General features: G+C 43.5%; 1 protein-coding gene across 1 annotated transcript in view; it reads left to right on the top strand.

Moving 5' to 3' along the window:
- The window catches only part of nrxn2a (neurexin 2a), a gene marked incomplete at both ends in the record, with an annotated part of 162,800 nt that overhangs the window by 115,685 nt on the left and 19,962 nt on the right, over positions 1-27,153 (top strand). Inside the window, one exon of the mRNA XM_080549562.1 lies at positions 19,864-20,045. Coding sequence (XP_080405688.1) covers positions 19,864-20,045 — 182 coding nt within the window. The remainder of the gene's footprint in view (positions 1-19,863; positions 20,046-27,153) is intronic.

Here is a 27,153-nt window from a genome sequence, read left to right as displayed (position 1 = left end):
GTGAGGTGAAATGGGAGTTTTCACAAGTTATACAAATAAAACCTAATGATGAGCCTTTCTTAAAGTCAACGACTCCCAACCCACAAACTGTTACAGAAAACAATGGTGGGTGTGGAAACTATACCTAGAAATGAACCACAGAGCAGAGTGCGTGGTTTAAGAACATGGATGGAAATTGTATCACCATAGTTGAGGACAGGGAGGAACGTCGCCTGAACAATCCTCCTCCTACTCTCCATGGAGAAGCAGGACTTCATTCTGTATACAGAAAACTATGGAACTCAACATTCTTGATCAGTTTTTCTTTTTTTTTAATATATTTTATTTTCAGTTTTATACACAAGACAAACAAACAAACAAGCTGCCAGGCATACATGTCTAGTATGATTTGGTTCCAACCAATTCCCAAAATGCAACATTGTCAGGTATTACAAGGATACAACTAAAGAGTACCGGTACAAGTAAAGTACCGGGCCCCGCGGTGGTGTAGCGGTCTAAGCACTGGCCACTAGTGCAAGCTGCCCACCGGGGACTGGGATCGTATCCCAGCTCGCCAGATCCGGATATGGCTGGGGCACACACGGGGAGCGGCATATTGGGCGGCCGCTCCCGAGGGCGGTATAGGAGTATTTCCGGACAAGGATCCGTCGCACAACAGCGCCCCCGGGGTGCCGGAATAACAGGTGCTGGGCTCGAGGAGCCAGTCAGCTAGTCTGCCTGGCGGCCTCTTCTGGGACTGCCGGCCACGGGGTCGTGTGGCGGATCCTTCGCAATAGGCAGGGGATAATTGGATGCTAGGTTGAGTTCAATTGGCTACCAAATTGGGTGAAAAAGGGATAAAATCTGAAAAAATAAAAATAAAAAATAAAGTACCGGTACCTTTTAAAGATAAAAAAAGAAAAAGAGTACAGGCTTGCATCACTACAGGATCTAATCAACAATTCTTTACATTTTTAGATAATCAATAATTGGACCCCATATGTTCAAATATCTATTGGGACCTTTAGAGTTGTAGAAGCATATTCTCTCCATTTGCATGATACTGATTAATTCGTTGAGCCATTTCTGGAAGCAGGGAGGTGGAGGTGATTTCCAATCCAATAGAATCATTTTCTTAGCAGCTACCATACCAGTCATTAATGCCGACCGTTCCTCAGGCGTATAGTTGGAAGCATGATCAGTTTTTCAACATTAAAACATCGTCAATCATCAATCCAAATGGCCCAGGTAATATATAATGAGGAACCTCAAACTCAGGGTACAATCCTTTCAGGGTACAGTAAGCTGATCGTTCAGCACCGGCTCCACCGTATCATCAGCAAAAAGATGTCATTTGAAATGGACTTATTATTCTCTTTGTGTTGTGTTGTTGTAGCTCTTAGCTTAAAGGACCCATGCATCCTATCGTTCTCGTTCACAGTATCTCGTCATGTTGAATACCCTATGGGGGGAGTAGACACAAGTGAGAACATGTTTTATTTATGTATGTTATTTAACTGGCATTTATACCAAATGATCTATGCATATAGTAATGATGTTCTCAATAAATAATGAATTAAATGATATGCCGTTTTGTATAAGGCATATTACTGTCAATGTCTACATATTAAATGAGTCAAAGTATTAATCTATTGATTAAATAGATAACATTAATTTGTCGAGATTGACAGGGCATTTCTCACCAGTGATAAAAAAAAATACTGTTCCATTGATCTCAGCTTTGAGTTTGAGAAATAGAATCCTAATTAAATTTCGTATGAAAGTAATTTCCAAAGCATGCATTGCTGTTCTGATTATAGTTTATAGCCATCCAGGCCCTGAACACAGCAAAGACCTAGGTTCTGGGCCCTGGACAGTCTGGACGGATTGATGGCAGCTGCTGGACTGAAAAAATCAGGTGTAGTGCTGAGGCACAAATATGTAAATTTCAAGCCTGCAAACTGTGACACTTTAAATGAATGTGCAATAACACTATGTGCAATATGACAACCCTAGTCGTCTATCTGTACAGTATAGTATAGTGGATAGTGTACATAGCCTTTATTTATGTAAACCAGCTCCTTCCCTTCTTGTGTTTTTTTTAGGTTTTTTTTCTTTCCTAGCACCGGGGGAGCCACCCCTCCTAAATGTCGTTGTTTGGTACCTGTACTACTGTAGCAATGACAATAAAGACCATTCATTCATTTATTCATTCATTATAGTTTCACATTTTCTCTGTGAAAGATAGTGTACAAATAGCAGTGGAAGGATAATACCAGTACCACACAGTAGAATAGCAATAAATATTAGTGGTGTGAAAGGAGCGGCGTTTGACCTTCATTTCTTCTGCTCTAAAACCTCCTGATCGGCATACTAATGATGTAAACCGCTGCTTAGGGAGCTGTCGTAGGAGAAACCACTGATGATCAGGGCCTGTTTTGAACCCTCTGCTACAGTAGGCGGTGAGACAAACTCTCGTCCCAGCCAGCTAATTGGCTAATCAGATACATGGCCAGCGGTGGTGGCTCAGCCCACCCAAACGCACATCTTCAAAAGTGAAGACCGCTCCCACCACCACACCCCCTAGCCTTGCTACCTCTACCTCTGCCCCCCCCCTCCCCCACTCGGCCTTGCTACCGCTCCACCCCCCTCCCCACCCCCCTCGTTGGCCTTGCTGCTGGTGTCACTGAATTATTGAAGGTTCGGCCATTATCAGAACATGTGCACAGAGACTTAACATAGGGGAAAGGGAGCACTTCACCACACCATGATGACCTCATTATTACAATACTAAGTTTTGCATAGATCTCTACTCAAGTGTGTGTGTGTGTGTGTGTGTGTGTGTGTGTGTGTGTGTGTGTGTGTGAGTGTGTGTGTGTGTGTGTGTGTGTGTGTGTGTCTGAGTGTGTGAGTGTGAGTGTGAGTGTGAGTGTGAGTGTGAGTGTGATAGAATAGAATAGAATAGAATAGACTTTATTGTCGTTGTACAGTTGCCTATACAATGAAATTGTAGTGGCTCTTCCGAAGGTGCAAAAAAACAAGTGTGTGTGTGTGTGTGTGTGAGAGAGTGTGTGAGAGTGTGTGCGTGTGCGTGCGAGAGACAACACTGACTCTGAAGGATTCGTTATTTTATGAACTCTTCATCTCTGCAGCATCTGTCCCAAGACATGTCATTATTTTTCGTTTTTTGTTCAGCTTTTGTAATAGTGTCCTTTTGGATAGTATTCTTGTTTATCTCTAAAACAATCGAGATGTAGTGAACAGGACTGGGAGAGTAACTCGGCCCAAGCGGGTCTCGAACCCCGATCTCCTGCTTACAAATCGGCCACGCTAACCGCAACCCCAAGAGAGTTAGCCCCCCTGGCGGAGCTGCTAACGGGCCTTATACAGGTTTGTGACAGAGACATTAAACCCAGGAAAGACCCCAATTGATGAGACTTTATTCCTGTTTTATTACAAACTCTGTTTCCTCCGCTTCTGAAAATACTTTCTCTGTATTCTTACCATGAGCTAAACAAAGCAGTCGCTCACTTCTTTTGTAATGCAAAAAGGCTTAAAAATAAAAGTATGCCTGTCTTGTTTACACTGTGTTTATAATAATAATGATAATTATTATTGTAGGACCACAGAGTATCGTCTTCAACTATTTTATTGATAGGTATCGACCATGCTAACAGGGTGATAAACAGAATGAAACAAGACCTTGCTGCTAGGCAATCTTATTATTAAAGGGTGTCCCAACACGTGCCTGTTGTAAAAGATAAGTTATTTAAGGTAACTAATTCATATTCATATGTCATGAATATTACAATGCCCTTGTTAGTTTGACAGATAATAGTGGTTTGATATTACAAGCAGCATGTTTTTGATTATTAGAGACCGGGGATGGTTGTAACACGGGATAGTTGTAACACTTTCAATTTCTCCAATCAGGAACAAGCTACGGATCACCTGATTCACTCTGTACATGCTTATTTTAGTCCTAATTCCTCATGTGAGGAAGTAGCACCCTGTGTCAAACACTTTTATTTTAATTTTGAGGTCATTTTTACTTACATTTATTTTTAGCATTGCCTGCTTTGTAGTTAAATTCATCAAACTTAAATCACGTTTATTATGTGTCTATATGTAGATATCTTTCATGCAAGTTGTTAGTGCTAATGTTTTAGCTGTTAGCTGTAAGGTAAGCTAGTTCATGACCTCAAGAGTCTGGGTCAGTTGTAACAACATGTTGGGGTGTATGACCTGTAGTCTGTGGGCCCACAAAGCCTGCACTTCAGGAGGGCCATACATCATCACCACTGTGTCTCTGATGGTGACTAACATAACTTGCCACACACACACACACACACACACACACACAAGCACGAGTGGAACACAAACAAGCACAAACACAACACACAGCCAAGTGAAGGCATGGAAGAACAGAATTCCTTTGATCTTCTGCAATTCCAATACACAGAAAAGAGTTCATGGATGGGAATCCATCACAGGTTCCGGCCTTGGCCAAAAGGCAATCCATCTCTTGCATGGTTGGCGGAGCAGCACTGACTGATATGACGAGAACGTCAGTGTCATTGGCTTTGATGAGGATGCTTTCGCAGCCCTCCTCTACTGCCTGCCTGCCTGGCATGCACAAGTATCCAAGTGTCAGCTGTCCTCATGACTACACGGAACCATTTTCAGCCAGGCTGATCAGGTGATTGGCTGGCAGCACCTTCTTCTTCTTTGGTCACAATGATCATGTTTGTGGCAGACACATCTGGGTTGAAGATCTCATTTCTTGTCGCTGTCTCTTAGGATGTTCCGCCAAGTTTGAGGTGGACTTTACCGGTGCTCGTCACCCCGCGCCTGACGCCACGTCCTCGTTTTGACCTTGTCTCACTCTTTAGACGGTGGATGGGTAGTATACGTCAAATACAATGTCTGTCCGTTTGTACTTTATGGCGGGCAAAACATCCAATGCTGTGTAGTCTTCGATCGACTGTTGACCAATGCTGAACCATCAATGATGATGCAATCAGCCTCGGGTTCCTTATCTGGGATCTTAATAAGGCTCTCAAGATTAGTAGTGAGCTGAGATTTCGGACAGGTATGGAGCAGGTATATAGCCCCCGAATGTTTTAGGAATATCCCCGGATCCCATCGCAGTCGATTTAGCTCACTGCTCAACCAAAAACTCTGAACCGATCATTTTTTTCTCCTGGTCACTGCTCGACCTTGTGGACAGTAATGAGACTAATTGAAATGGGTAATAGAAACTTGATTACAGCAACAATAGTGACCATGCAGACAGTAACCTCACTCCCACTGTAAACCCCAAAATATAATTGTATATGATGCACATATGATTTTATATGATGCATATATATACATACAGTATATCTATATGTATATATTGCCAACTGGAGCTCTTGAATTAGACTATTAATCAACTCAGCCATTGGACAGATTTACAGTAAGAGCTACACAGTTTCCATATGCCTTTTCTATTACCAGACATATTGATCCTTCTCCGTCTAGAGGGGCGATACCGTCTGTGGAGCTCAGGGTTTCTGAAGGGAGAAGCTTTCCACATGGTGCAGACAAACCCAAGATGCTAGGCACTGTACTAGGACCTCACTGTCAGAGGCTCTTTTATTTCATTGAGGATAGTTATTGGGACTGTGTAGTCACAGAGAGATTACAATGCAGGAAGAAAATGAGTCTAAACATGTCTATTGTGTTTTGAAACCATAAAAAAGTTGAAGAAACACCGAAAGTGGTCTTAAATCTCAATTTTGGAGTAGAGAGAGTGTGGCAAGAGGGTGCTGTGAAAATACGTCTTGGTTTTTTCGGTGCATTTAAAAGCAATATCCAAACACTAAAACACGGTTAGATTGTTTAGGCCGGCTGAGTCATCCATGTAATCTAATACCGAAGGTGAACAGCCAATGATAAAATGATCTATCAGAGAGAAATCATGTGCAATGTCATAATAATCATATTTGCAGCATAAATACTGTACATATTGATTAAATAATAGTATAATAATCTGCAGTGATTTGGGCTTGAACACTTATCATTTGTTCTTCAGGCAACAAATCATCATTTGTTCCTCTAACAACAAATGTTTTACATACTGTCATACTGTATGAACATTTCTGCACAAAATGATAGCAATTTACAAAGCTGTTTTAGAGCTTTGGGACTTATCCTGAAGAGAAGAGAGAGAACGGCACTGCCACCGTGCTAGGCTAGCATAGTTACCAGGCTGAAGATAATAGATACTTATCTATTATCTATCTATAGGCATAGATAATGTTATATTTGTAACGTGGAGGACAGTAAGTAAGAGGTCAAACATGGATGTCAGTCATCGAAGTACATTTTAAAACCTGAGACTTGAACCCAGGACTGCAGAAGTTGTGTATCCCAATGAGCAAAAGCTTGTATATCTCCACCTTTATCTCTGCATGTATGTCTTGTATGTGCTTTCAATGTGGTTGCTGTGACTATTTTCTTTTCACTTTGTGTTGTTGTTTTTTTTGCATGAACTGCATTGATGTTGCTGCCATCATCTGTGCCTGCTTGTGTGTGCTTGCTCCAAATGTGTGCAATATGTTTGTGTGTCTTCCTCCATTTTGCTTATGCTTGCTGAAATTGTAAATGTAATGTTTTTTTTTTCCCCGTCTTTTAACTAATGTGTCTTAGGCAGCCTAGTGACAACTTGCCGGGGACTAAAGCTGGAAATTAGCCATTTAGGCTAAAGCTGCTCCATTTATTGCACAGTTAATTAATGGGGACTGTCCACGGAAAATGACAAACTAATAAACTACAACTAAAACGATATGGGAACTATCAATGGATCTAAGCGCTTACCGGTTATGCACACACAGTAGTAAAACTGTGTGTGTGTGTGTGTGTGTGTGTGTGTGTGTGTGTGTGTGTGTGTGTGTGTGTGTGTGTGTGTGTGTGTGTGTGTGTGTGTGTGCGTGTGTGTGTGTGTGTGTGTGTGGCAAGTATGTTAGTCACCATCAGAGACACAGTGGTGATGATGTATGGCCCTCCTGGAGTGCAGGCTTTGTGGGCCCACAGACTACAGGTCATACACCCAACATGTTGTTACAACTGACCCAGACTCTTGAGGTCATGAACTAGCTTACCTTACAGCTAACAGCTAAAACATTAGCACTAACTTATGGGTGCTGGTGATGAAATGTAACACTTTTCTGCTCAGCCTTTTTAATTACTAGGTACTCCAGGTGAGGAGTGTATCGCCCCAGCCTATCAGAGACAAGTGTATCCAAACACCCCAGTAGAGCAGGGGCCGCACAGGAGTGTATCAACATACCATTAGTATTTGGAAACCTCAGAGGTAGGAGTGTCTTGTAGCTCCCAAAAAAGAGGTATTGTAATTCAAAACACCATCATATGGCTGCTCACATACCTCCCTCACATATCTCATAGTGATTCAAATAATGTCTCAAAACCTTCATAAAATTCATGTCTGCAAACAAAAATCCATGTCTACAAACACCAGAGACATTTATTTTTTTTCAATTGGTGGCAGCTCAGTTGCCACCAGTTTTGGGGTTTTGCAACACTGTCTGAGAGAGAGAGAGAGAGAGAGAGAGAGAGAGAGAGAGAGAGAGAGAGAGAGAGAGAGAGAGAGAGAGAGAGAGAGAGAGAGAGAGAGAGATTGTGTGGGCTCTGAGTTGTTATCTGTGTTCTCTCACCTGTGAGACAGTGGTCATACGGTGGCCAGATGGCAGTTGAGGAGGTTAATGAATCTGCAGCCAGTTTAAGGACCCATCTAGCTGCAATGGCAAGCAACAAAGTATTGATATCCCCAGGTTGAACTTACTGTACATGTCTGAAGTCTATCTGTAGTATTTGTTACCATTTATCCCAAAACGCCCAAAAAGAAAAATGAGTGCACCACAATATTTTAGGAGAAAAACACAGTAATAAAGAGCACTTCTGGAGTATCAAATATAGACAATGTTTCCCTCTGCCCAGATGTTATGATACGATGAGGTTTATTAACCCTCCTGACATTTACCCTACACTACCGTGTCTGCCCTTCTGCAGCATATCATTTGTTTGGAATTTCTGTCAACATTGTCTTGTCCACGTTTTTTAATTTCGTTTTTTTTTTTACCTTTATTTTACCAGGCGAGACAATTAAGAACAAAATTCTTATTTACAATGCCGGCCTGCCTCTTAAGGGGAAAGGGGAGGAGGGCTGAAAGATAAAACATGTTAAAAACAAAGCACTTAAAACCACAATTAAATCAACAATTAAATGAGATGCGTGAATCTCTGACCTTGGTAAACCCAGTGGATGAGTTGAAACAGCTGTACAACTGTACCCACACTATCTACACTAGCTTTCTCAGGTCTCACATCTAAAACTGAACCCACACTATCTACACTAGCTTTCTCAGGTCTCACATCTAAAACTGAACCCACACTATCTACACTAGCTTTCTCAGGTCTCACATCTAAAACTGAACCCACACTATCTACACTAGCTTTCTCAGGTCTCACATCTAAAGCTGACGGGCTGTGACTTTCACTAACGCAGACGATTCCAACTGATGAGAGGATCTTATACTGCAAGACACATTTTCCACATCATTTCGTTGTGTTGAGGCAATGTACACTGCACGAGCAGATCTGATGTAGCTCTCACCCCATCTCACCCTGCCCTTCGATGTTGTTCGTTGCCAGGACAATGGCAGAAATAGCACTGGCTATGATCTAATAAAACAGCTTCAGTTATGGCAAAGTTCCCTCTTTGGCTGTAGTCTTTGTTTGCACTGAGAAAAAGCCCCAAAAACATATGGAGACTTTTGACATGATATCCAGGCATGGACAGTACGTGGACAGCTGTCTATTTTTTTTTCTTCCATGGAATCGTTAATGATCAATCATGATCAATTTCACTAGATCTAGAACAAACTTTCGTCCCGCCAGAGCTTCACAAATGAATCTTGGATTTCATGGTACTATACCGTTTTACAGCATCCTGGATTCCCATTGGTTGACTTTCTTATATCGCTCTGTAGCACCTCTCATAGGCTACTGCAGTAGTAGAAAAGCCACAACAAACGCAAATACTAATCGGACATGATTGTGTAGTGACGTCAAGTTCAGACCTTTATGACCAATATGTATGTTTTGACGTGAGAACATGGCTCGTGGCTGAAACCCCACAGCGTCTGCCAGGCTTAAATCAATCTGTACTGTAGTAAATTGTAAATGGAACATCCTTACGATAGAGTAAAGAGAAAAAAGAATCCTATCGCACTGGAGCTTATTAATAATACTAAGCAAACTGACCATGTGCAATCAGATTCACATTTTCATCTTCAGTCACTTCAAGCACTCTCGAGTCATGGAAAAAGTGCACTGCGATTTTCAGTCTGAACAGGTTTACGTCCACTTTGGTTGGAATTTGCACTTGAATGACGGGGCAGGGTGACTTTAGAGTTACAGTAGTAGTGATTCACTACAATGTTCTTTTGGTCCTCCTTTCTGATCCTCATTTGGATGAGTAGGTTAGGGTGACCACATTTTCAACGGCCCAAACCAAGATCCTTAAAGGTGCTATACTCCTTTTCAACAAGTTAGTATACAGAGGTCTCTGGCGTCCCCAAAACATGTCTTTGAAGTCTTTTGCTGAAAATACCACTCAGATATTAATCTAAAGGCATTCTAGCCTTGAAACCTCTCTTGTTCTGTTCTGTTCTCACCGGGCTGTTTCTGTGTCTGTAGCTTTAAATGCTAATGAGCTGCTGCCCCCCACGCCCCTCTCTCCGTAACTGGTAACAATCCATTTTTTTGAAGAAGAAACTAATTTGTCTTGTCTGCAGTTCTGTCACGGACAGTTGGTACTGATTCCTCTTTCAGGAAATGTTTTGCGGCCAGTCCGGCTTTGTGCTGACCCAGGTTGGTAAAGCAGTCAGACACAAAGTGGTTAGCTCACACGTACAGGTTTTTGCGAACTGTACCTGGGTCATTGCCATCAAAAAGAAACTTTCTCCACTCGGCTCTTCTGTCTTCTGAGGCTGGGGGCCGATGTAGTGATTTGTGCTGGTATGTGCCATTTGACCCCCGAGGCGGATCTTTTAGTAGGTAAAAAAGGCATGGCTGTTCTTAAACCACGAATGCACCTTGTTAATACCAAACTAAGAAAGAGCCTTTAAAGAAAGATACCTTTAAGAATAATACTTTTTTGAGGAGAGGATCTTCTGTAGGAGATGGCTGTTTCCCAGGAGCTCTCTATGGAACTCTGCATGAACATAGGCTAATTGATTTCCCAATGATCAGCTCTTTGCCTGTATAAACCAGTATACATTTTAACTGAACTAAGCTCACCTTCAGTCCTATAAAGAGGACGGCCCTTCTCTCCACTATCTTCTCCTGGAGAACGTTGAGGTACGAAGCAGAATGAACAGCAGTGCCCTTCTGTTTCTCCAGCATCTCTATGGTGTCATTGAAGACCTTCAGTTGGTTGTGCATGAACCACATCCGGTCCTCACACACAGGGTCTTTGAGGAACTGCACAATTGCAGTGGGTGCTTTGTCCTGGGAGCTGAAATAAGACTGTAGGGCTGGACTGCAGGTCCAAGTTACAGCCAGCAGGGTTTGCTCGTTCCCAGGAGAGTGGCGTGCTCGAGGTCGACAAAGGTACTGAATTCCTTCAGCTCTTTTGTGCGGACATTGGAGATATGAAAGAATCTAAAAAAAACTTCAAGCTCTCAATGTCACACGGGAGTGTATCGACTGCGGTCTGTATTGCGTTGTGTGCGTATTGCTATGTGCGCCGCTCAGCCTACTCCAACGAGTTTGTTGGTCGTGACCTTGCTTAACTTGCAGAACACATTTTTTCCCCTCTCCTTGCCTTTCCTCCAAAATTGGTGTTGGTGTTGGTGTTGTCAGCCCAAAAGCTGACAACTTTGTCCATCAGGAGTCTACAGGGGAACTTAATTGAAGAGAATTGTTGACGTCTTACCTGGGATTGATGAGGTCGACATCCAGTGTCCGCCTTCAGCAGATGGGAGACAACGGTCCCCTCCTGAGCTGCCCCTCCTTCAGATCACTGTCACGGGCGTTTCCCCCGCTGAAGTAGGTAGCAATGGGGATACTTAATAATAATATAATAATAATACATTAGACTTATATATAGCGCTTTTCTAGACACTCGAAGACGCTTTACAAACTGAAAAGATCGAGTAGTAAAATAAAAAGAAACAAAAAAAGAAAGAAAAGAAAGTATAGGGGTCCAATTCATTTTTAGATTACTAAATCTAAATCTAAGTGTCTTTGTAGGACAAACTACTCTGTATACTGCAAGTGTATCTAGATTTCGTGCGGAGAAGCGGCGAAAACAAGCAACGCCAGCGTCCTCTCTCCACCGGCCATTTTTTGAAAAGTGAAAAGTCTTACGAGTATGATCAATGTAATGTTAGCTAGCTACCTCTAAACATGGATTTGGCTGGGCATAAATGAATTAATTTGAGGTGGTAAACACAGTCTGTGTTACTTCCCGCTTGTAGCCACACCTTATGTTTGTCAGTCTTAATGTGATCGTTTATGTCGGCATTTCCACCGTGCGCGATCAGAAATGTACTCTTGCGGTGTGTGCAGAACAGCATTTTCGTTGCTGACCACTTCACGGAGAAAAGAGTAGGCCTTCTGGAGGTCTTTAGAATTTTACATTCTCTTCGGCCTGACAGCTAACCATTAGTGTACTGACCGATGTCATGTCAGCAGTGGCGGACTCAGGCTGTTTGAAGGGCAGGGGCGAAAAGAAAAAAAGGGCACCTACTGCACAACATGGCACCCCATCAGTGCACATGGTCAAGTTTAGACCATTGGAAGGGCAGCCAATAGGGCACATCCTCTAATTCATAGCTTTCAGTCACGTGGTTTCTTCCCTAGCAACCACCAACCTGACGGGCAAAAAGGATCATAGCAACATCGCGCAACATGGCGAGTGGACGCAATTTACCGGCTGCCGACTATTTTGACCACCTCACCCATGAAGAACTAGCAAGATACACGGAAAAGCTACACATATTGGGCACTTGCGACCCATATTTAGCCCCCGCGGCTGTGTTTGAACCACTAAATGCAGCTAAGTCCCTGCCTGATCTCGTGTTCGGTGACATCTGGACATATCTGGTGGAGAATCCATCCCCATTTAAGCCAACTGTACATGCCCCAGTATCGAGCTTTATCAGACAAAGAACTACAGGCAAAGAGTGAAGAGATCTTTACAGGGTTGAGTTTGACAGAAGAACAGGTAGGCTACATTTAGGCCACATCAGTCAGTAAATTTGGTCAGAAAAAACTGAACAAACCTTGACATGTCTTCATTCATTCTATGGTATACACAGCACAAAGGACAAACATGTTCAGATGTTAATATTTAATAAAACAATAAAAATTAAAATAAAACAAACTTTCAGTACATGTTCAGTTTTTTTATTTCATTAAATGTACATAAGAATATGAAGTTTTTCCAAATGAAATGTACACATTTCCACATAGGCTTTGATCTGTCAGTGCTGGGGCAACTGCATCTTGCTGCTTCTCCTCACGCTTTTTCATAATTTTGTTGTGCTGCTCGTACCTGTCCATTGCTTTCTCCCTTTTCCTCTTCTTGTTGGGTGATGTGTGCGAGAACACTGATGGAACCCAGTCAGGAGACAAAGGGTCGTCAGATTTGAAACCTATGAATCAAGGCGATAATAACGTTACGGCATTAGTAGCTAATGCTAACGTTAGCAACCTTTTGGCAAGCCACCTAAACAAACCATGCAGAAATGATGAACGTTAGCTATGTACAGATAATGGCTAAATGCTTTGCAATTGTAGCGAATTATATTAACATTACTTTAGCTAACTTACCTTTGATGAAATGTTCGCTGCACAGACGTGTGTGCTTTGATGGCACCCATTCTTTCTGTCCCGCTCCTGGTACACTTCGTTTGATGGCATTAATCCACACATTTCTCCTCTCTTTATTTTCTTTTTCACTCGGTAACCTATAAAGACACAACCCAGGCCTATCTCCTCGCCGGTTTGTACACCCGATTGCACAGCAACTATCTGGCATGATTGTTTTCTAACCAATGCTACTGTGTTTCCTGGTGCTCTGCAGCTTCACAGGCAGTGCCTTTTGCCCGTCAGGTGGGCGTTTCCACTATGCTGTGACGACACATGAAAGCTATGAATTCTGCCACTCAAAAGGGCACTTTAGTGCGACGTTTTTCAACTGTGGGGGCACATGGTCAAGTTTAGACCATTGGAGGGGCACCAATAGGGCACGTCCCCTCATTTTCGCCACTCAAAAGGCAGTCGCCCCCCCTTGAGTCCGCCAGTGCATGTCAGACATAGCCATAACACAAACCTCATAGCAACAGCCTTGACAACGACAGATAAATCAGTGTTGAATTCAGATGCATGGTGCATTGTTTATGTTTTCTGATTGGGTTAGGTAATAATGAGTGAGACGGAACATGATCAAGGTCTATGTAAGCGCTGAAGTTTAGTATTGTTTAGTATTGTACCTGTAAAAACGGGAGTTCTGGGTCCGCGGGGTCACCCTGCTCTCTGCCAATCACAGGAATGCATAGAATGTTTGTCATTGTGTGTGCTTGTGGTTGGTGGAGCGCGGGGTGGTGGCTCCCGTGGGCCTTGATGAGAATTGTTGCAGTTGTTTGTTTGTTGCGGTTTTGGTGGTTTATTAAACCGTTGGATTCGTGCATTCAACTTTCCCCTCAGACTCGTATGTGGAAACAGTATTATTACTTTATTTTATGGAATATTATTATTAATAATAATATTATTTGAATTGTAGTGAATTGTGGTGACAATTTGGTTGTGAATGTTGAAAACCGGGACATTTTAGTGTTTTCCAGATATTTGTCTGGGCTCGGGACACCAAGCTTGAAACCGGGACAAACCAGGACAATCCCAGACAAACCAGGACGTCTGGTCACCTGGTCTGGAGTAGTTGGAAGGCAGCTAAAGAAGGCCATGGCAGGGCCTGGCAGTGCTCACAGCGCCTACAGCGCTATAGAACTGTTTCCACAGACATAATTGTAACCTGCAGTCAAGATAAGATTAGCCGAAGCACAACACTAAGTGATGAAGAGCAGGAGAGAGAAATAACAAGCTAATTTTAAAACTTGTGGAAACCCTGCGGTGAGGTCAAACCCTCAGAGGAAACTGGCTCTGTCTATTTTGCTTGAAGTAAAAGATTTGACTTGTACAAACATGTTGGCGTGTCACTGCAGAAACATTAAATAATATCTCATAGAAATATTTAACCACTAGCCTCTTGCTGTACTGTCATTTTTCATGTAGGGCCCTTGTACAAAGCAAATCTCAATAGAATCACTTTTGTTACATACTGTAGCCCAGTTAAAGATTGTAGAATATTCAATTTCCTGAAATCCTGAGTTAGAGAATGTGCTAGACTGCCACAGAACCAAAGCAGCAGACAGCTTTAGAAAATCGGGAATTCTGTGAATATGAGACTGGAGTCATGAGATGTGGAAGCTGAATTCTAATCGAAGGATAAACCGAAAAACACCATTTCATCTCACTACGGAGAGAGAAGGCTGATGATTTTTCACAGCTCACCAATCCCCCCCCTCCTCCGTGACGGTGGGTGTTTGCTACTTCTACACCACCCAGCAGAGAGGCATTATTTACCGTTGCATTAACTACAGGCACACTTGCACCCCCCCCCCCCCCCCACAATATGTTTTGTTCGAGTGCCAAATAAACTCTATTTTTAAGCCATTCTGCAGTGTAGGGGAGCAGGGTGGGGGAGCACCGCACCTCCCTCTCTCTTGGCTGACCCACTTAATCGATGCAGTGAAGCCAAAAACACAGCATCAGCTGAAACACTCTCTCTCTGCAGCCTGACAGGTCTTTCTGGAATTCGGATGCAAACCCTATTTTTCACAGTCGTCATTAAGTAACAACATAGGGACGGACCTTGCTTGTACAAAATGCACAAAAAGCAGGCACCCGCAAATGTATTACTCCCACACTCCCATATGCATTAACATAATCTGATACAAAAATATGAATCCACACGCAAAGAGATAGATAGACATACATACACATGGATAGGTCTCCCTCTCTCTCTCTCTCTCTCTCTCTCTCTCTCTCTCTCTCTCTCTCTCTCTTGCCTCATGGCTGCAGCGCCTAAGATATACATACACATGGATAGGTCTCCCTCTCTCTCTCTCTCTCTCTCTCTCTCTCTCTCTCTTGCCTCATGGCTGCAGCTCCTAAGATAGACATACATACACATGGATAGGTCTCCCTCTCCCTCTCTCTCTCTCGCCTCATGGCTGCAGCAGCTCCTATGATCACCAAAGCATTGAGGCTGATTGAGGCATTGAAAGGTTGAGTTATTTGGAGCGGGTTGGCATTCTCCTCCCTCTCCTCACCGAGTGCTCCTTCAGTCCAGCCGTCTAGCCAGGCATGCTCCAGGGCTCGAGCTACTTAATCAGCTACTTCTCTGTTTGGGAGTGGATCGTTAACAGTGCTGTCTGCAATCAGAGTTGCTTCATGTAAACCCCATTTACTGTCATTACAGTAACCAATTGTTAATTGTTCTCTTCCCTCAAAAGTGGTCCGTGTAGTCGAGGTGATTCGTTAATTCCTCCGATTTATGTGTTCCCTACCGCGACAATGTTCGCTACGTCTTTGATACACACGTACATCTTTGATGCCGCCGTTGGTGTGTGGCTGTCTGTGTGAATGGGTGAATTGAGAGGCCGTTGTAAAGCGCTTTGGAGCAACTTTGGAGTGCAGTCCATTTACCATTTACCATTTGATATTCTCATGATGTGAATGGATGTACAGAGGCGTCATGTTCTAGACCTGATCCCGTTTCTAAAGTGTTGTCTGCAAATAAAGTTAAGGATTTAGTGTAGAATTGCCTCACCCCAAAAAAGGGACGACCAGAATAATCGGTTTCTAAGTGTTCCGTACTATTTATCAAATCATCCCATGTCTGACAATTACATTAGGTAACCTAAGACCTTGGTAAATGCTTCCTTTAAACTGAGTTATGGTGGTATTACAACATTAATCTTTACATACATTCCTAATGAAATTTAAAGCTATAACAGTATACTGTATTACAGTAACAGCCTCGTCTTTAAAGGGATAGTGTGATCAACCACCTACCTTCATTCAAGTCGATACACCAAGAGAGTTTTCTAATTAATATCCCTGTTATTTTCCCAGCATGCACTTCCACATGTTCTTATATAATGGAGGTGGATAGGGGTCCACCTAATGGACTATACAGTATGCGGTTGGTCATGGAACCTTGATTTTAGAGCGAATCATCCCTTTAAGTGCTTAGTTAAGCATCGCTTTCAGTGCTTACTTAAGCATCCCTTTAAGTGCTTAGTTAAGCCAGCAAACTTTTCTGTTTTGTAAACGTCACATTATATTATCTATAAATAACACATTTAACACATGTAATTAACACGTATAACTAACACGTATAACACGTTTTTGAAAATAGTAGGCCTATAAGCGCCACATACTGTACCTATGAAGTCGTGGCATTTGCTCATTTTATCAACCTATGGGCTGTGCCCAGATTAAATCAGTCACATTTTCAAAAATGATCTCTCCATGCTGGCATTTCCATTTTTAGAATGGAAGTGTCCTCAGGCCTGACAAGGAGTGAGAATCCTGCCCTGTGTTCAAGGAGTGACAATCCTGCCCTGTGTGGTTCATTTTCACATCTCTGTGGGAGGTTAACACTCTCTGGCATAATGTATGAGCAGGCTTTTTATGGAGGAGGAATGGAGGTTTTGTTGGGAAGGACCAGGATCAGGATGTGAGTGACTTTAGGGTTCAGTCTGGTTGTTTTAAGACTGCACCATGTACACTCTCAGAATATAAAATAGCTTTAAAGAGAGATTTACAGACATCCATTGCAAATCTACTGTGTGTGTGTGTGTGTGTGTGTGTGTGTGTGTGTGTGTGTGTGTGTGTGTGTGTGTGTGTGTGTGTCTGTGTCTGTGTGTGTGTGTGCGTATTTATGTGTGTGTGTGTGTGTGTGTGTGTGTGTGTGTGTGTGTGTGTGTGTGTGTGTGCGTGCGCGCATGTGTGTATTCATGTCTCACTCAGTCTGTTTGCGTGTGACTTTGTATCCATCCATACCCCATTAAAACAGTAATGTGATAAACGACCTCATCAATAATTTCCCTATTAAACCTTCTGGACCCAGAGAAGTAGAACTCCATCAATTAATTTTGCAGACAATTTCTTTCTCTCTTCACAACCCGAGCCGAAGTAAATGTATGCATTTTCAATAGTAGTATGTTTTTGATTTATTAGCAACTGAGCTGTGAAATGGACGATGATTATTCTACCTGCCCACAGCGTGAGCATATCATCATAATACCCATAATTAATGATCCACTGGATTGGTGTGTTTATTGGAGCATGAACATGTCTTACATCACGCCTATATGTTCTTATTTCAACAAGCGAGGCATTCTCCATTACTCAAAGCCAGTTAGGTAATGGAACAAACCATCAGAGAGTTCCCCACTGCGGTATCACAGTGCTGGCTGCTCCTGAGGTCAGTCTCCATCAATTTTAGAACAAGGCCCGAGGCTTGCTTGACCCATATGTAATAGTGTTTCTTCTCCTATGGGGGCGGGGGGGTGGGGTGGGAGGTTGGGGAGCGGTAGACAGCAAGGGAAGGCGGAGGGGGGACGGGGGGGGCGGGCTGTGAGGGGGTCAGCAGATGTTCCTCTCATCTTCTCATTCTCTTCATCTCAGTTGTGGCTCTCAACTTTGATCTCAGATCAGAACCATGATCCAGAAGGATGTCAGGTCTGTGCATGTACTCACAGTAGACTAGGTGTGATTCCCCCAACAACTGCTCCTATCTGGAACTATAGGATACGGGCTGCAACTGGTATACAACTTTCTTCTCTTTCACAATTATCATGTGTCACCTGGCAATGCTGCAGGATACAACTGTACTAACTTGACATTGTCATACCAGGAGAGAAATCAGGGTCATTATTACCAGGGTAGTAAACACTGCCATAGATCACCCTTACTGGCATAAATACAGACATTTATCCTGATAGACTGGAGAAATGCGAAATAATGTCTACCAATCTCTGCCATGTGTATCAAGAGTGTGAGGGAAAGGAGATGGAAAGAATTTTGCTGAGCCATATTATACTGACTCGTATAAGCGCCTTAACGGCCTAGAGAAATCTCAAGAAGTTTTGAATGTGAACTACAGTGATTGCTGTATTCACTCTGCCAGTATCAGTAGATTCTCCAGAAGACTTTTCTCAATGAAAGGCAGCTCTGCTAATTTTTTTAATAAATGGAATTATATGTTATTGGAATTACTTTAACTCCTTACCCTCTGACTAATCCCCCCTTCCCATCTTCTCCCTTCTCTGTTTTTATTTGTATTTATTTAAAGTATTCTCAATGTTGTCTATATTATCTATATTTTGTTTCTCTCTTTTTTTAAAATTCTGTTTTACTCATAATTATTTCTGTGGTTTATATATTTGAAATATGAATATACTACGTACAATCACTAGTGATATTGCTATTTTCTACACAGAGACATTTTCTGCTGTTCTTGTTGTCGGGGCCTTCTTGAAGCCCCTGGGGATATTCTTGTAATAACAACAACAACAAAAAAGGGAAATGCTTATAATTTTATACTTCTGTATTAATGTGTCCCTAATAAAAAAAGATTTAAAGACAGTTTTAAAGAAGGCCTTGCGTGACTTCCCCAATATAACATATCCTTGTCACCCTCATGGCACTAACTGTGACATAGGTGAGAAATCTGAGAGCTGTGGTTGGCTTGCTCACAGTACCAGCAACAAGTAAACAGGTTTCAGGAGCAGGTGTTCAAAGCTCTGCCACCCAAAACCTGCCTAAAGGAGGAGTTGCCAGATAAGCTAATTACATTCACCTCACCTACTCTGTTATCTCATTTATAGGACCATGGGTGCCACAGACGACAGGTGGCACAGACCTGGCAACCTGGGGGTGGTGTGGAGGTGGAAACCTGAGTGTTCACTCGTATATGTTATATGGATCTGACTACTGATATTTACAGTTAGATTGGCATGTTAAGACATGGTGCCACCTTGTCCCCTCTGCAGGGCTGACAGGCTGACACAAGTTAATGCTGGGTCAATGTCAGCTTGGTTCACAAACCACGGCTTAGGTAGATGGCATGTCTAATGACTGGGCAATAGCAACACAAAAAGGTTGGGACAAGACGGAAGGCTTGTATACTTTTAGTGTAGTGTTGCAGTGTTTGTTTGTGGTGTTCAATCCTTGAAAAACTGAAAACTGATATTATAATAAAATTATTATTGTTTTGTGCAGTGCCGGCTCCACACCCACAACTCCACGCCCCAAACCCACCTGTCACGCAACCGGTGTATGAGCAACAACAAAATCATATTTATTTAATTTGGCAAAAAACAACACATCACGTGTCTCCAGTTGCTTTTTAAAATCTGCACTTATTTGTTCGTTTTTTAATATGTGAACACGTCTAAAAAAACGTAGAAAGACAACGCGTATTCTGCCTATAAGCAGAGATGGTACTGGTTGTGGATGACGCATTGTTTCTGCAGATGAGATAAAGGGATTGCAACGAGACAGTCACTACCGCCACATCTTTGGTTTCCCTGAAGGTCTACAGGTCTCTCTTTTGGGAGTGGATTTTGAGAGTAACGGATTCCTTTCTATCAACTCTGTCTCACGCGTGTTGTCTGGCATCTTCTCCCTATCCCTCAACCTTCTCCTAATATGTCTCTTCCTGTCTCTCTTTGTCTTCAGCTGGGACCACATATATCTTTGGTAGAGGAGGGGCCCTCATCACCTACACCTGGGCCCCCAATGAGCGGCCGAGCACCAGAGCGGACCGGTTAGCTGTGGGCTTTAGCACTCAGCAGAAGGACGCCATCTTGGTTCGAGTGGAGAGCACCCATGGACTTGGAGACTATCTTCAGCTGCACATAGTAAGAAAAGGAGAGAGCGGGGGGGCTATAGGTAGAGTGTTGTGTCACTGTGGGAAGGGGTTACTGTGGGGAAAAAATGGCTTTAATACAATAACAATGTGACAATGTTTACTGAAAACTGTGAATACTGAAAACGGTTTTACGAAAAAACTGAAAAGGTTTTTACGACTACTGATAAGCAGAGGGCTTCGGAGGAGAAGAAGCACTGTTCCTTCTCACTCTGTGACAGTTATGTCTACTTTGACCAACAGTTGAACCTACCATGGCCAACCCCAGGACAAACCGCCCACTGATGTTGTAAACATCCTAGCCCCAGTGAGCCATTGTACTGAGAAGCCCATTTTTGTTGGCCGGACAATCGCTCCTTCTTGCAAGAATTTAAATAAATAAATACAGTTGATAAGTCTCAGTCTCCTGGTTACAAAGTTTAGTATTCTGTGTATTTGAATCTGACAGTTACAGTCAAAGATTAGGAGTGAGGGTCCTATTCCTATATAGGATGAGAATAAAGGCTTAGAATGAGAATGTCTGTACAGTATGAGAATACTGTACAGTGTGTACTAAGCCAGCGCAGCCAGAGATGTTCTATCTAGAAGCAGAATTCAGAACATAATTTTACTTGAAAATGTGAGCACTAATTGCGGTGTTTATAGTTTATAGTAATATTTCTGAAAATGGCATTTGCCAGCTATTACTCCTGATACATGATTAGTCATGTATTAGTGTCCAAGCGAACACAAGACGTTGCTCATTAAAATACCAAGGGGCAGAGATTGTATATGAGTACATTCCTCAAGCAAATGGCTTGTTGACCCCCCCCCCGGTTTGTTACTTTAGCAACTCCATTTCTGGGAAGAAACACAGCGAAACGCATCGAAAAATGAATCATTCATCCAATATGAACCACTGACTTTCACAGTTCAAGCCTGCTACGTTGCCTTAGCCGGATGATACCAGATGCTCTGCGAGACAATAGGCAGGTGTGTGTTATTTCCTAAAGGCTCTAAGTCAGGTAGAATATCCTTCCCAATTTGAGCAGAGCTCCAACCCAGTAGGCCCAGATGGCGAGTCGGTGAGTGGCCAGTTCCCAGGGGGGGTGTCTGTTCTCTCCAGGCATGAGCCTGAACCACAGACAAGCATGACAACAAGTACAGTATCAGGCAAACGACATTCATGAAATCCATGCTCCATAACCTCTTTGATATAACATACAGCACAGTATGGTACTGTATTAATTATTTGTATCATCATTGCAAAGAACGAGCCATAGATGGTAGCGGACTCTCTCAGCGACACGCGTGTAATTGTAACCATATTGACTGGATGGAGTGCAGGAGATTGTAAACTGGCTTTATAAATTGGATTTTAGGCCGAGGTTACAAAACACTACTGATGTTTTCCTTCTAACCTTCTTTCTAAAGAAGAGGGAAATAATGCCCAAATCATGATTTGCGCTAGATCAAAGCTGTGTCTAATATTGTATGATGGCATCTTTACTGCCTCCGTTCGAAATAGCTCCCCTTGTCATGGCTGTCACTCATGCGGAGGTTGCAGTTCTTCTAAATTACCGACGCCTAATCCGATTGGTCACGAAGGTGACAGCGGTGGTGTAGGTTGGTGTCGGAGCGTCACTGTGTTTAGCCCCGTTGTTGGCGGCAGGTTATATCCTGCTCAGGAACAGCTGCATGACAGAATGGTGGAACGTGTGACGTGTGTGTCGCATGTCTCTCCCCCCGTTTCTACCCTGCACTGAACTTGCTGCAGTTTAGGCACCAGGGGCGAGTTTCCCCTCTGTAAGTCATTAGTCATTCAGCCCCAGTGAGTCTGTGGCTTGGTTGGATCCAGAGGGTCTGGAGCCAGCTGACGGATGGGGGTGTGAGTGGAAGGCCATTGGCGGTGTCTGGCAGTTTGAGTAGAGGCCGGCTCTCTCTGTGAGAGGTATATTGATTACTCCCAGCGCAGGGCCGGTGATTAATTTGCTGACATAGAGTAGGTTGTGGTTAGTCACAGAGCAAAGAGTTGCCACCTGGTATCCCCTGGGACCTGTCTCTCTCTCTCTCTCTCTCTCTCTCTCTCTCTCTCTCTCTCTCTCTCTCTCTCTCTCCTCTCCCTCTCTCTTTCTCTCTCTCTCTGTCTCTCTCTCTCTCTCTCTGTCTCTCTCTCTCTCTCTCTCTCTCTCTCTCTCTCTCTCTCTCTCTCTCTTCACTGCCCTCTCTGTCAGGATGGACATGATGGATTACTGGAGACTTGTTCTCTATTTTGATGTGACGGGAACATTCTGCTGAAATGCCCATGGGAAGACTGTGTCACTGCGTATACAGTACATGGTCCTATGGCAGACGTGTAGCCCAACAGGTTGTAGGCATACTCACTGCTTCCCCTGTAACAGGAGATCTGTAAATAAAGGCATTCAAATACACTTAATTGTACAAACAAAGAAGGCCGCGACAAACTAAAGGATCATTTGATTTGATAATTTAAGCAAAGACAAAAGGAGCTTGGCTGATGAGAAAGTAAAGAGCTGGAACTCTTCCTAGGGTAATTAGCTGAACCCACCCATCTGTTTGATTAATACTCACATCAAATTTGCCTACACCCAGCTGTGGGCCATTATGCTATTTAGTTAGCATCCCAGGGTAAAGGCTAACTCTTTTGGATTGCATTGACAAATAAAATCGGGAGGGAACTGTCCTGTTAGGTAAGCTGTATAGATAAATATTCACTGTATATGTCATGCATTTGCTTTTGTAGGTGTTTATTAATGCCTGTGTGGTGTTATTTTTAAAATGTAGACATTTTTGAGTTAGTAATTAATAAAATACAAAGGTTCCATCTCACAAAACATAATGGAATGTAAAAACTTTGACGCTCAATATCTCTGAACGACCCTAAACGGAGATAGAACCTTATCATTCTAAGCACACGGTATGTTAGGAGGGTGCTGCTTCATGCTTATCCTAACTGTCCCAACTGGATCGGGACTTATCCTGGGGGGTAGTAGAGATAATAGATAAGACAAAGTCCTGATGTGAGGGTGTTCTATGCGGTGAGCTCCCCTTGACTTGCTGCCCAGTGCCCACCTTCCCTACAGGATGTCATAAGGAGCTTGGCCACTCCACAGGAGAATGCTGTGTGGGCAGTATGGTGCAAGCTCTGCATGAGTCATCAACACCGTGGACTGAATGGCCTACACAGGCCCAGCAGCACATAACGGGATATCCAAAATTGGCCTGCTGCTGCTGTCCATAGATAGACGTTGCTTCCGGTGCTGTCCATGGTGCTGAAAGAGATCACACAGGCTAGCGTATTTTAGCTGGGGGGGCTGTCCATGGTGCTGAAACAGGTCTGGTACAGAATTGTTTGCCTGGCCATCTTTAACACTATAAGAGCCGTGAGGGGTCTTCCTGTGAGTAAAAAGAAAATTCTATCTTTGCACTCGATCAAATTTCAGGACCCTCCTTTCATGACTTTTCCTAGATATGTGGGTTCTACCACCCAGTATCCTTACATTTTCAAAATCACTTCAGGATAAGATAGCATTAGGCTGTTTTGCAGTTTTTCTGTGTAGGAGGCAGGCTAAAAAAAAAGAAGCTCCCTCTAGGGATCTCTGTGTGTAAATAGCAGATTTTACATTCTAAAAAGGGGGTCTATTTGACCCCCAAGGCGGCTCTACTAGTAGGTAAAATAGGCACGGCTGTTGTAGTGTCAAGGTTCTAACTAACTTCTAGCTGATTTGATCGTTTCAACTACCATCATACCGTACATGTCTCTGAAGTGATTATGAAAACTCATACCGCTAGTGTGACTCAAGGTAAATGCATGAGGATTCCTAGCTCCAAAGCTAAGCCTCCTACCCACATCTGACTGTTTGTGGAACTCTGACTGCTAAACAGATGCCAGCGGTGAGAGTCTCTCCTCTGGGGAAATCAACCTTTTTAGCAGTGTGGTAGCCCCAGGACAGATGCCGTGATGAGAACTAGAGGGGGGGGGGGGATCTGTCACAAGGCATAGAGTGGTGTAATAATTAAAACCACACCTGTTCCTCTAACAAGGGGGCCTACAGTCAGGGAGAGCAGAAGACTTTGATTCAGCCCTTTTCCCTCTCTTCTTCTTCTCTCGGCGGTTCCGTATGGAATTGAGAATGGATGTCATTACTCCCTGGTTCACTTCACATCTGTGAATTCCATCATATCCTAGCATTTTATTTCTCACCGTTCTGTTGATTTTTTTTTGGGTTGTGCTTTTGATTAATGGTGGACTTCAATATTTTGGGCAGGCAATTTTTCAGGACACCTTTTTTTTCAGGTTGTTTTTGGACCCTTCTCAGAAACTGATTCCATATTTAATATCTTCTGATAACATGCAGATGACGGTAGACTTAGACACTGTCGAGTAGTTATGGGATTGCTCTGCTGCCTACAAATGACACACTTGAATGGACTGGTAAATGGACTGCAATTATATAGCGCCTTATTCCAAAGCGCTTTACAATGGCCTCTCATTCACCCATTCACACACACATTCACACACCAATGGCGGGAAGCTACCATGCAAGGCACCGGCCCGCTCATTGGGAGCAATTTGGAGTTCAATGTCTTACCCAAGGACACCTCGACACGTGGAGCCGGGGATCGAACCACCGACCTTGCGATCATTAGACGCCAGCTCTACCTCCTGAGCCACAGCCGCCCTAACACATACTACACACTTTAATCATGCATCCTTCTTGCATAAAATCATGAATTTCACTGAGTGGTTTGATATGATATGATATGCGACACAGTCTGATCATTTGGTCCGCATGTCGGCAACCAATCAAAATGTTCAGACTTTTCTTTTGAAACACAAAGTTGTTGAGAATCACAACACGAATTCGCTAGTCAAGCCAAAATGCTGCAATGCAATGGATTGGGTGAGTAATCCCCACTGCTACCTAGTTAACTATAACACTACTTTACATTGGTAGCAGGCTCACAAATCAAGCCGTGTTAGTTGACTAGCGATGTGTCACTGATTTTCAACAACGCTGAAATGTGTTCACATGTCCAATCATTACATCAGATCCCGATATGAGGACCTAAGCATTAGAATGTGTCACATACGATTGATATGATAGCAACAAGAAAAATATTCTAACTGTGTATGTCTCCCAGGGTAAGCTGATACTGTATAACCAAGTATACCCCTGCTTTGGAGATCAACATGTTTCTGTCCATTTGGTTAAGAAGGGAAAGGGGCGCTTAGGTGGCGTAGCGGGTTAAGCGTTGACCATGTAACCACAGGGTCCCTGGTTCGATTCCGGTCGGGGACATATCCTGCATGTCATCCCTCCTCTCTCTCTCACCCATCCTTCCTGTCTAAATCTCTACTGTATCTGTCACTAAAATGAAAAATATGAGTGGGACTGCCCCACTCAGAAAAAATCTTCTAAAGACATCAACATCTATACTATGTCTTCATGTAAGGAGATGCAGGAGAAGCTATACATGCCGTCTGAGGAAAGATTACAACACTACCAAAATACACCTACTGTACTGCTTGTGTCTATCGAAAATGGCCTTTTAGCCTTTTCACACCTTGTCTTCTTCAACCCAGTCTGTTTCCTCTGAGGAAGGAAGGTGTCATCAATTTCCAACATGCAAAACATAATTGATTGATTATTGACGGAATAAGCCACAGTCATACATGTTCTAGACTCATTATCAAGCTGTCACATGAGAAGAACCAAGCTGTTGACAATTACAAGGTTACCTGGTATGGTTCAGTGCACAGACACCTATGTGAGGATAGAGCATGATGAGGAGAAAGCAGACTGTACTCCTCTCTTGAGGAAACGTGTTCTCTGCTGCCCAATTACATGAGCTGTGTTGTCCTAGACCAGCCCCCCGATGGTTCTGTCTGGTTCTGGGGAGATGGTTGCCATCAGGACAGGGCCTTGGGGGGGTCATTACAGAGAGGGACACTGGTGTGGCATCCACCAGACAGATAGCATATTGGGGCCGCTGTGGCACAGGAGGTAGAGCCGCTGTCTAATGATCGCAAGGTCGGCAGATCGGCGGTTCGAGCCCCGGCTGGCCACATGTCGAAGTGTCCTTGGGCAAGACACTGAACCCCCAAGTGAGTGGGCCGGCGCTTTGCATGGTAGCTTGCCGCCATTGGTGTGTGAATGTGTGTGTGAATGGGTGAATGAGAGGCCGTTGTAACGCGCTTTGGAATAAGGCGCTATATAAGTCCATTTATATGAGCGGCTGGCCGTTGCGTGTGAACATGGATTTTTCTCTTCCAGGGGTATCTCAGCATGGACGTTGCTCTGGGAGCAGGTCAAAGTTCATTCATTGCTGTCCAACCGCTTGGCTTCTTGCATCCGAAACAATGATAGCGCATAGGCATGCCTCCCTCTGAAAAACTCAAATTCCTGGAGCCATTCTAAGACTACATTATTGAATTGTGACGAGCACTCAGGCTTTCAACGAGACGGTTAAAATAGTATTGCTCTATTGTCATATTTACTCATGTATGTTAGGGTCCTTCGAAACCCGGCCCAGATGTTTTGGCCAGTCCCTGGGCTTTATCTAGTCCGAGTGCTATGGAGCAGAAGGATAACTGCAGGTACAGTAGGTCTATATGCAGCTGCACTGAGCGTGGCTGATCTGTGCTCCTTTGGGGAGAGCCAGATGCCTGGGAAATGTCCCCACAAGCAACAACCAATACCCTTGTCACAACAGCAGGGTGGAGAGGGCTGACAATGGCCTCTCCTGACAGATCCTGCCAGAGCGCGTTAGCGGTCCAACACACAGAGACGGCAGTGTCTCTAAAAACAGGCCAACGGTAGCAAGGCTAGGATGTGTTTACTTGCTGGAGGAAAAGATGCTGCCCTAAGTTAAGTGTCAGACAGGTGTCCTGGACCATGTTGATTCTGCCATAGTGTTAAGACTCAGAGTGTTAAGTCAGCAGAGAAAAAAAATCTAGATTTGACCAGGAAGGGCAGATGCTCTGCCCTTCTGGCCTTCGGGAGCTAGTCAATTATGTAGGCTGTCCAAAGAAAATGGACTGGGTCGGACTTAGGTCAAGAGTGCCCCCCCATTTCTTCTTTATGAATACTACATGG

This window comes from Nansenia antarctica (assembly GCF_963989245.1).
Source record: "Nansenia antarctica genome assembly, chromosome: 20".
NCBI lineage: Eukaryota > Metazoa > Chordata > Actinopteri > Argentiniformes > Microstomatidae > Nansenia > Nansenia antarctica.
The sequence above is the reverse complement of the archived record's forward strand: the minus strand, read 5'-3'. Positions and strand labels throughout refer to the sequence as shown.